At 41.1% G+C, this 10,934-nt stretch overlaps 1 protein-coding gene across 1 annotated transcript; it reads left to right on the forward strand.

Moving 5' to 3' along the window:
- Positions 1 to 3,540: 3,540 nt before the first annotated feature.
- Positions 3,541 to 8,340, forward strand: LOC107694235 (neuroepithelial cell-transforming gene 1 protein-like). Its single transcript, XM_016493873.1, has 4 exons — positions 3,541 to 3,829; positions 6,548 to 6,823; positions 7,295 to 7,481; positions 7,581 to 8,340. Exons 1-4 carry the CDS (start codon positions 3,740 to 3,742, stop codon positions 8,018 to 8,020), a joined length of 993 nt encoding a protein of 330 aa, XP_016349359.1. The 5' UTR covers positions 3,541 to 3,739; the 3' UTR covers positions 8,021 to 8,340.
- The last annotated feature ends 2,594 nt before the right edge of the window (positions 8,341 to 10,934 follow it).

Consider the following 10,934-nt stretch of genomic DNA (forward strand, 5'->3'; position numbering starts at 1 on the left):
GTCACAAACCAATAACCAATCACGTCAAGGGATCGATTCCTATCACTAGCATGCAAAATATACCAATACCAGCACAAAACCAAAAAATAAATCAGAGCAAAAAACCCATGAAGCTGTGGTTTAATGTGAATTTAGAACCGCTAACTTGCATTATAACCCGCGGCAACAGTGTAAAAGTAGGAGGCAGACCCACCCACCTCTCCCGCAGCTGCGTCTGCACTTCACACGCGTATGCTCGCGGGCGCGAATTAACAATCACAAATGGCTGCATTCCAGTCTTCAAGGCATTTTAGGACACCACATCGTCAAGTAAGTAACTTTAACGAATGTTACAGTATTCACTGTAGTTGTCCGTTAGTAAAAAGATAGTTTTATCAGTCATTATCCGTGTATGTCATTGTTTTGCGTTTACTACAGTTCAGTGGATCAGGAGGCGCTGGCTGGTGTGACTGAGTGGAGGCGGGACTAATTTGCATATTCATAGATCAGCGTATAGTAAATGAGGCAAGGGTGTAGAGTTGCATTCAAGCTATTTTAAGGAATGAGAAAATTATTTTCACAAGAAAAAACATTTAAATATGTAATTTTGATGATCAAAGATAAGTTTTAAGGGATAAAATATTTGACTACAGGGGGACTTTAAAACAAGTTTAGGTTTATCTGCCTGTCTGTCGGCCCTCTGATTTTGTGTTTCGGTTTCGGTTTCAGTTTCTGTATTTATAAGAGGATGTTGCAAATGACTGTCAGGAACTGAGATAGATTATTATAGAGACAGCTTGCCTTAAAATGAAACACTTGTCATTTCCTCACACGAAATGAGTTTAACTAGCCCGAATATTAAAAAAATAAAAAATATATATATTTTTTTAAATTAATGGAGAAAATTGAATAGGAGTCAAAACATCAATCAAAAACATTTTCAAAATACAAATATCAAGGAAGGAATTTTATTTCACTATTTAAAGGGTACCTGCAGGATAAAAAGACATAAGATTCCAGACAGAAGATGAATGAATGGGGGATGGGTCATGAAGCAATTGATAGAGTGATTCCAGAGAAAAACAGTTGGTGTTCCTGTGTTGGTGTACACCTACACACTCAGACGTCACACGCACCTACAGCCTATTCAGGCTTGTCTTTTAGCCACACCTTTGTTAAGGTACATGAATACTTGGTACCTTGTGAAACACTGTTTCCTCCAACACTGATGAGAAACAGAACACTTTCAAAAAACTTGGTCAGAAGAGATAATCTAGAGAGCTTTATCGTAAGGTGTTCTTTATGTTGATAATCAAAGTCTGTACAAGTATAGATAATGCATCCTGGAACATCCAGTCACAAAGAAATAAAATTTGAAATGCCATCAGTCATCTGGTCTGAAATACCATTGAATTATCCACCAGGGGGCAGCACCACAATCCACTGCACACCTTTCCGCTCACTGCCTTTTATCAGGTTTATCAGATTGTAGCAAGTTGGCACACATTTTCGCGTTAGGCAAGCTCACACATGGCCCACATGAAGTGAGTCACTCTTGTGTGGTGGTGTTTAGCACTGAAGTAGGAGTGCTGTGTTTGTGCTTCACACCCAAATGTCCAGCTGTCATGTGTGTCGAGGTGTTAGCCCGCAGGGGGTGCAGGCTGATCCGCGCTCTCATGCAATATGGCTGCCACACCTCTCGTCAAAACACGCCAAGAACAGTATGAAAATGTCTCCACGTGGGATAAGTAAAGAAGGGAACCCTGTTATTGATTTCACCCACACCGATATTCAATTTTGAGACATTCTTTTTTTTTTTTGTGCACAACCATTATGTGCTGAGTAGTCACATGATTAAAGCCACTAACTCCTGCTAAATCAGCTATTAATTGCTACCACCAACATCTAATATACTTATGGCAAAGATGGGTCGAAAAAGTATAATTAAAATCATATATTTTTTTGTTTAATTTCTTTTGGGGTTTTTTTTTTTTTTGGAGATTTATATTTAATCATTAGCACTTTTATCCAAAGCGACTTCGAAATGAGGAATACAAATGATTTATCATGAGGAAATAACATGAGAAATGTTGGCAATACAAAGTTTCAAACATTGTCCAGAATAGTACAATTTATACCACAGTGTATCTGAAAATAAAAGTTATATGTAAATTATATTTGTATATTTAAATATTATTATAATATATACACATGCATATTATACATACAACTGTAAACTGTAAAATGTATACACCCACAATTTTATACAAGTTTGGCAGAGAAAAAGTACATATACATATATATATATACACACACACACACACAAACACATATACATACATACACGTACATGCACGGATACACACACACACACACACAATGAAAATACACTGATTAGTTGTGAAAATAGGTAGTATAATGTTTTGAATAATAGAACAACATGTAAACAAATAACCCTGCTTCCGTTTGACCCGTCCACTGAGCAGTGGAAGATGTCCTGATCTAAACACACTAATGCATGTCCTGTTTCACACTCTTGTGTTGACACAGGAGGGTGAGCTTAGAGTCTGCACATCGTTCATCTCCATTTGCTTAGCACGCACCCCAACCCTTTCACACTTTTTAACACAAATCTCTCCTAAAACACGCTGACACATCATGCTACTCCATTTGCGCAGCTAAAGTTAATACCTCTGCTGACAGTGTGGGAAGGTAACAGTAAAAGATCTGGGTCTGTAGTGAACATCCCCTTAATGGTTTATTTGGTCACCCAAATGTGGAGGTCAACGGCTGTGCTGTTTTGTGTACGCTGAGAAATATAGAGAAAAGCAGCTTTTGTTAAGCAGGATTTGTTTATGGCGTGGTCTGGGTCAGTTTCTGGTTCAGACCAGTGAAACTTTTTGATTTATCAGACCTCCCCACACACCTTCAATTACACAGACACCCCCACCCCTCTCCCTCCCCCCTGATGAGTGGGTGATAATGACTCAGTTCTTCATTAGGCAGATCTCAAAGCAAATATGCCTGTACTTTACTCCCTTCATGCAACTCAAATACATACATAAACCAATCCACATTGCAAATAGAAACAGACTTGCTTTCACTCACCACAAAGCTGGACTGTTCTCCATTTTATCTTAAAACTTTTACTGTAAACTGGGGAATAGGGGAGGTTTGGTTGGTTAGTTTGTTTTAAGGTCCACATTTTTTTAAATTAGGGTTTAAATTAAGTTTTTGAGACAGAAAATTAGTTTATAAAAATTAAAATGATTATTTAATAAACAAGATTTTACATAAGATTTAGAAGCTCTCCTGCTTTATGGACCGTGAAATGTTTTGATAATACATTTCTGATTTGGTAATATCTAGTAACAAAATCTTGCTTTGTTGATTTGAGGTTGCAGAGATTGCCAGGTTTTCTCAGACTTTGTTTCTTCAGATTCTTTTACATATCCCCTCCTCTGCCCCTCTGCCATTGGTGAGTTTACACACTGACTCCGCCCCTTTCAAAATTCTCTGTATACGAGCACTCCCTACCTCTCACATCCCTAGAACAAAGTTAGAGATTGTTACAGCACACACACACAGAGTGTGTTTAGAAGTTAGAACGCTCCGCTCAGGCGGACAATCACGAGTTGGGGGGGACGGTGAAGTTTTCAGACCCCTTATGTTAAATCACGTATTTATTTAAGAATCACTTGTGGATTATTGCCGACCCTTTAAAATAACAGAAACCAACCAGTGGATTTTATTGAAAGAAATGGTGGCTTACGATGAACCTTGTGTGGTACCTATCAAACGGACTTTACAGAAGATAGACTACCAGAACCAGACTTACAAAGAACTAGAGGTGAGACCCAAAGCCAATTAATCACAAATTCTGTCCTTTTGTTTTTTTTGCTCCTTATCTTGCTTGATAAAAACATTTGGGTTCCCTTCACATTCTTTATCAGCTAAATCAGAACCTTGCCCTGTTGTTATCTCGTACACACACTTGCCTTTAAAGGAGTAAGACCACAGGTGTGTTTCTCAAGGGTGTGAGACTTGAGTGAGTGATCGGCAAATCAACAAAGCTAAAGGTCTTTTCACCTATAGTCATTGAGTTACTGGTTTCCATTTGAACCTTTTTAAAATTGTCTTTGTCAGTTTGTCATTCATTGTGGTGGCTAAATGTGCCTATACAGGAAGTTTAAAGCCTGTGTGTTTGGCTGTACACCTGAGCAAAAGGTTTGCAGTTATATTATTGGTTTGAGGGACCCCTCGGGGCTTTTTTTATTTTTTTTTTGAAGGTGTGAGAGCATGCAGAGATGAAGAACATTCCAGCTGTCTGAAAGCAATCACAGCCCATAGCTCAGGTGTGCTTGAGCCCTGTTCTTAGTATTTAGAAATGCATTTAAGACCCAGAAAGAGGCTTTTATCTCACTTCTCTTCAACGGGCTGCTGTTCCTATCTGCGGTTTCAACTCAGATTCGGAAGTGGCCACAGAAATGTTTTAGTTGTCGGGAAGGCTAAAGCAGAAGTAGCAAATTATGAATGAATCAGGAGATTTTTAGGAAGTTGTGGCTCAAGGCTGAGGGACAGTTCTTTAACTACAATTTGGTTCCCCTCATTCATTTTTTAATCACAAATTATTGTTTGATTGCCAGGTAACCATTTGCATGGCTTGCCAGTAAGAATTTAGATGTAATCTGTCCATCATATGGATTTTGAGGAAAGAACAGGGAAAATACCATAGACTTCTCCTGTTTAGTTACAGCTAATAATAACAAAATATTAACAGTACCCATAAAATAAAATATTTTGCATGTTTAGAATAATAAAAGACTTTATTTTTGGAGGTCAATCCCAATGGAAAGTTTTATCAGATTTAGCCAACATCTAGTGACAATTTTGTCCCCAACATATAGCTAAGCAAACACACTCACACATTACTAAACAGCAGTAGTCTAAGCATTGGTTCCTGTGGGGGAGGCTTCTCCCTTGCTATGTTCTTCCAATTCAACTCTCCCAGGGGGTCCCTAAGAGACAACACAACCAGAAATAGCCACACTATCATTCTATCTGTCTGCCTACATGTTGCTCTTTCCACTAGATAATCTACAATTTTAAAAAAGGGAGAGAGAGAGCAGGAGTGTTTATTATTTCAGGGTTTCCCTAAACAGCAGGAAGAGTGCAATGGGCAGCAATAACACTGTGATTATTTGCTTAGAGCCAGTGATGTTTCACACAGGTACTGCTGTGCTCATTTGAATTCAGTTTTTAGCCAGACTGCTTCCTCTGAGGTCAGTCTCCCCAACATCTTGTGTTTTTGGCCACCGGTAGAGGTGGTTCAGATGTGGTCTTCATGTTTACTTGCATACGTTACAGCAGAGGAAGGGCAGACAGGCGGATCTGGGTGGCCAAGTCCAGTTGTGCTTGGGCCACAGTTGCAGTTCCTGCTAAAATTAGTTTGTAGATCTGCTCGGCAGCTGTCTCCGCTGGTCAGTGGAATGGTTCCTTGGTTTCGCTTTGCCAAGATGACAACAACACATCCTTTTTTTAAAATACTTTCAGCAGCTGGAAAAACATCCAGCACTGGAAAATCTAAATCAGATCTCCTTTGCTTTGATTCCCCCCCCCCCTTCTCAGGTCTGTTGAAGTTGGCTGGAGGCCCAGTCATTATGGATACAGGGTTTGAGAGTGCTCACATCCCCCTCTTCCAGGGGGTTCAGGTGTGCCTGTCTCTCTCACGCAAGGGCTACAGGGCCTGCCTCAACACGAAGCCATAAACAGAGGAAAGGAGGGAAAGCAGCAGGGTAGAGGGGAGTAGAGTGCACCTTGTTTAAAGACCTGGGTCAAATCTGTAACTCCCCGTGGTGGTCCATCTGACCCACATAAATACACACATCCAACAGCTCTTAAACTTCTCCTTGAGAGAGCAAATTTATCTCCGTTAAGTGAACAACAACCCTGATCAGGGGGCCTGTTTGCTATAGTTAGGCTATGATGTCGAGTGTGTGTGGGTCATCAGAGTGGGACAGCTGACTGGAGTCTCCTAACATTCCAGTCATGCCTCTTGAACCCTGGGTCTCCAAGGTCGCAGTCAGAGAGGGGTCTTTGTTTGTGTTTGTATGTGTGTGTATATATATATATATATATATATATATATTTAAAACATGCACACACAATGTTACTCAATTTTAGTTAAAATATTTAGTTTATTTATATTTTAGTTATTATATTTGTATATTTTAATGTTTTGTATACGCATGCTAGGGGGTCAATCTCACATGACTGGCATAACAGTGGCTCACTCCAGAGGCTGGAGCTTCCGCCTAGCTGTCTGTCGTCCAGGAAACACCAATCATCCTGACCTCCGTTTGACCCCTTCACACCCGCAACAGTGGAGTGTGTATACAGTGACTCTTACGATAGCCTCTGTTTACATGAAGCAGCAACTTGTGCTCTATTCTTGATTTTAGCCTTCTCGTGTTGGCAGTTGTGCAGTTAATGAAGCACTAAGGAATCTGTTGTGGTCAGTAGGGGGTGATTAAGTTTTAACTTTTATTTCCATCCTTGTCTTTCATAGGAACCCTGTACCAAGCGTGTGCGGCCTCTCGGCCGAGTGACCTCGCTGGCAAACCTCATCTCTCCCGTGAAGAATGGGGCCGTCCGACGCTTCGGCCAGACCCTCCAGGCCTCATTTCGGGGCGATGGGCGGTCTCCGGGCGTGCCCCAGCAGAAACCCTGCAGCAAGGCCGTGGCTCCCACGCCACCCAAACGACGCAACAGCACGCTCTGGTCCGAGACCCTGGACGTCCATCAGAAAGGGACCTTTTCCACCAAAGAGATTAAGAGACAAGAGGTGAGTACAGTCGGAGCTATGGAATCCAGACAGCACTGAGAAACCCAGACTATTAAATCCACTTTCAGTCCCCCTGCCAGACGCTACTGAATCAGGCCTTTGTGACTTATTAAACCTAAAGGGCCTGGGGCTTGGAAAGCGCGCTGTTCCTCCTCTCACTCTGTTTTCATTCTGCCTCTCTCTACCTCTCAGTCTGGCTTTGTTTTTTTGCCGTGTGTTATTGGCACACAGTGGAATGGAGCGGAGAAAGTCCGGCTGCATTCTGGCATCTCAGAGTCAGACGTACAGTGCTAACACAGACTGGCCGGTCTGACGCACAAAGCCTCCATTTGTCTCTGAAACGCATGACACAATGACAGGAGAATCTTTGAGAGTGCCAGGAGAGAAAACTGTTAATATTTGCAAATCAGTCCAACGTTCAAACAAAATGTCAATAACCTGATCTCTCTTTTTCCTTTGCCCTCTTTTTAGAAGTTGCATGTGTTCCTCTTTACGGAGGTTCTGGTCTTGACCCGGCCTGTGACGCGGAATGATCGGCATTGTTTCCAGGTGTACCGCCAGCCAATCCCAGTGCAGGATCTCGTATTAGAAGACCTGCAGGACGGAGACGTCCGCATGGGTGGCTCATTCCGAGGGGCCTTTAGTAATGCCGATAAAGGTAAGGTTGACAACTCTCAACGTCAAGCTGATCACACATTTTCCTTTAGTCATTTTTTGTTTCCTTTTGCTCATTGGAATATCTTCATCCCCCCCTTAGCCAAGAACATCTTCCGGGTACGCTTCCAGGACCCATCTCAGGGCCAGTCCCATACACTGCAGGTCAATGACATCTTCCACAAGCAGCAATGGCTCAACTGCCTCCGCGCTGCCATGTCGACCCAGAAAGATTCGCCTCTCCATGAGAACGAATCCTTGTCCACCCCTGCAAGTAATGACATTTGTACCAAACGGCGCTCGTCTTCTGTCTCCGCCATCATCCATATGGAAGAGACCGATGAGAACTGTCCACGGGCCGCGGCCTCCGCCCCTTCCTCCCCCAGCTCCGAGGAGCCCCCGAGTCCCACACCCTCTGCAACCTCCACCCTCTCCTCGTCCTCTTCATCATCTTCAATTTCCGCCCCCTTCCAGCCCCGCAAATCCAAAAAGGACAAGCGTTCAATCTGTTCACTGGGTAAGAGGAAGGAGACCATGGTGTAAAGACTGAGCTATCCCAGGGTGCACATGGAGTGGCACCGTGTGGAGGACTTGTATTTATATGTGTGTACGGACTGTGTGTTTCTACAGCAGTGTTTTTGTGTTACTGTCCACGATGGCAGCTATTATTACCAATCCCTCCCCCCAAAACCCTCCCAGGTCCATGTGGGCCACACCAGTACCAGAAAGACAGTATTTGTGAGGCGACTGTGTGGATCTCAAGGGATTGATGTCACATCCCGCACACTTTTAATCACCATGCTGATTTGTGTGAAAGCGCAAGATCACACATCTAGGTCTTGTCTACTGTTAGTTTGGTCATATTTTTTGTTTTATTTTATTAATATTGATTTTTTTTTTGTAATTAAAGTTTTACTTTTTTTTTTTAAACTTCTCAATAAGATATTTACTGTAGCTCTTTTTTTTTGTATTAAAAGCACTGTGTTTAGCTTTTAGAAGGGAAGAATGCCCACAGAGAAAAAAAGATGAAATATCCAAAGCAATGAATACTTTGTAAAAGTCTGATTCAAAGCTCTACTGGAAGGCAAGTCTTACAAGTACATTCCCATGAAACAGATGTTTTATCAGCTCCATTTTATATATTTAAATCATAAAGTTTTACTTTTTTTTTTAAACTTCTCAATAAGATATTTACTGTAGCTCTTTTTTTTTTGTATTAAAAGCACTGTGTTTAGCTTTTAGAAGGGAAGAATGCCCACAGAGAAAAAAAGATGAAATATCCAAAGCAATGAATACTTTGTAAAAGTCTGATTCAAAGCTCTACTGGAAGGCAAGTCTTACAAGTACATTCCCATGAAACAGATGTTTTATCAGCTCCATTTTATATATTTAAATCAGATGGTATAATTTTTATCAAGACAAAATGCTGTTTTGTAGCAATATGATTTTAAACTGTCCAAATGGAAAATTTGCTATTTTGTTAATGCAAAAAAATCTAACCTGAGCCATATGTTTTCCACCACCCAAAATGATGGATGAATATTTCAGTGTAGCATCTTGCATGGAGCTTTACTTGTTGAGTCCTGCCTGTATTATGAGGGGCCAGTGCATGTACATGCTTGTTAAAGCAGAAAGTTGATGTAGAAATGGACTGTTGGGTAGAAGAAAAGTTGAATGTTGAATGAGGGCTTGAGAAATGTTGATGTGAGATTTAGAAGGAACTTTGGAATAGAGTTGGATACAACTAGATGGACTTGATGATTGGCGCTACCATTAGCAACCATTCATGGACATTGGTTTGCTTTTATTTTTATTTTCGTAGTGTCTTCATGAAGTAGAAAGGTTTGATACACTGGTTTAAAAGCCAAGGTGTCGTTTTGAGAAGGAAAATGAAAGTATGTTTAGGAGAAATTAACTGTTAAAGAAGGTTAAAGTATGTTATGACCACTGTAAAAGTCTGTAAAAGTTTGTAAACGAGAAGGATGTACATTATTGAGAAGGACTGCGGTGGCCTGTATGTACAGTATGTGATGTAAAAATCAACTATTAAAAGAACAATAAAGGTCTGTGTATGATTTGCATCTGACAACAGAGTCCCTTCTCTTCTTCTGATGTAGATTGCTGTTCTACACTACAACCCATTAAACCCATCAAAGTTTTCCAAAGGCATTTGTGAGACATTACAAAACCTAAACTTAACACATGCCGATGTGATTATGAAAAAGCTATCTTGAAATTGTTTCCATAATTTCTAAGTAGACAGGCATTCAATAAACATACAGCCACAAATTCACCCATACACAGGTTAATTAGTCAAAGTACTTGTGTTTTTCTCTGCTGACAATGAATCACTCAATAGCGCTTTAAACAAATCCCCCAACGTGGGCGACATGCCCAAATCATCATCCATTTTTAGCCTTTGGATGATTTTCCTACTCCGAATCGGTCTTATCCAGCTCCACTGCCCTAAACCCCCTCACCATTTCATCTAGAACTTGGCAGCTGCATAAAGTCAGTCAGTCTGTATTAAACAAATACCTTCATTTATCTCCGTGAACCCCCTTCACTGATGGTATTTGCCTCTGGTAATCTCTTTAGTGGGAGGCCCAAAACAAATGGGCTGTCAGGAGTTACTTAGTACGTCCGCTGACGCGCTTTGGAGTCTGGATTCGAATAACACAATCGCTTTGTTTGTCTGACGGTCAATCAGAGCGCTTGTGTGTGTGAACGTTGACGACAGGTCTAAAGAATGAGATTGGTTCTTCTTTAAAGCTAATCTCAACCAATGAGTTCATGGATTGATTTTACGTGCATTAAGTCATTTGGCTCTTGGATGCTCAAAATGGCCTTTCTGTGCTTGGCAAGGCCGCTTTTTAGTGGGTTCAGGTTTTATGGAGAAATTGCATCATGTCTGCTTTTTAGGGATAACGAATTCTCCAAACGTTCGTTCATTTTGCCCGAGGAGGCTGCCTGCTGTTGCAGATTTACTTTATTAAACACTATTAATGTAGACACGTATCCTTTCCAGGGTCAGTGAATGGTCGTGAGCATTTACGAGCGAGTCGGGTTATCACAAAGAGGGTCTGTATTGTGAAGCAACACTACATTGTTCCTCACTGTAAGGGAGGAAACAGCATTTATTGAGTCTACTGGGAGGAAGTCAAACAAACATGATGGTCAGTTTACAACTGTGAACAGACAAAACATTTACCAGTAATTGAGTCCATCCAGAAGGGTTTTGGGAGAGGATGACCTTTTCATAAAACCATCCTTAATTTAACAACGTTTAGATCTAATTTTGTGTGTGAAAACGACCTGATATTACACTAACGAAGACCTTGAAGAGCATTGCATGTTGTCTAAACAGCCACTTGAACAGTCGCTGAATTAGCACCTACCCCCTTAAGTCTCTAAACAAATGTAAGGACATAAGTGAATGTGCCTTCACTGTGTGATT

Source organism: Sinocyclocheilus anshuiensis, unplaced genomic scaffold (genome assembly GCF_001515605.1).
Source record: "Sinocyclocheilus anshuiensis isolate Anshui unplaced genomic scaffold, SAMN03320099.WGS_v1.1 scaffold1316, whole genome shotgun sequence".
In the NCBI taxonomy this organism is placed as follows: domain Eukaryota; kingdom Metazoa; phylum Chordata; class Actinopteri; order Cypriniformes; family Cyprinidae; genus Sinocyclocheilus; species Sinocyclocheilus anshuiensis.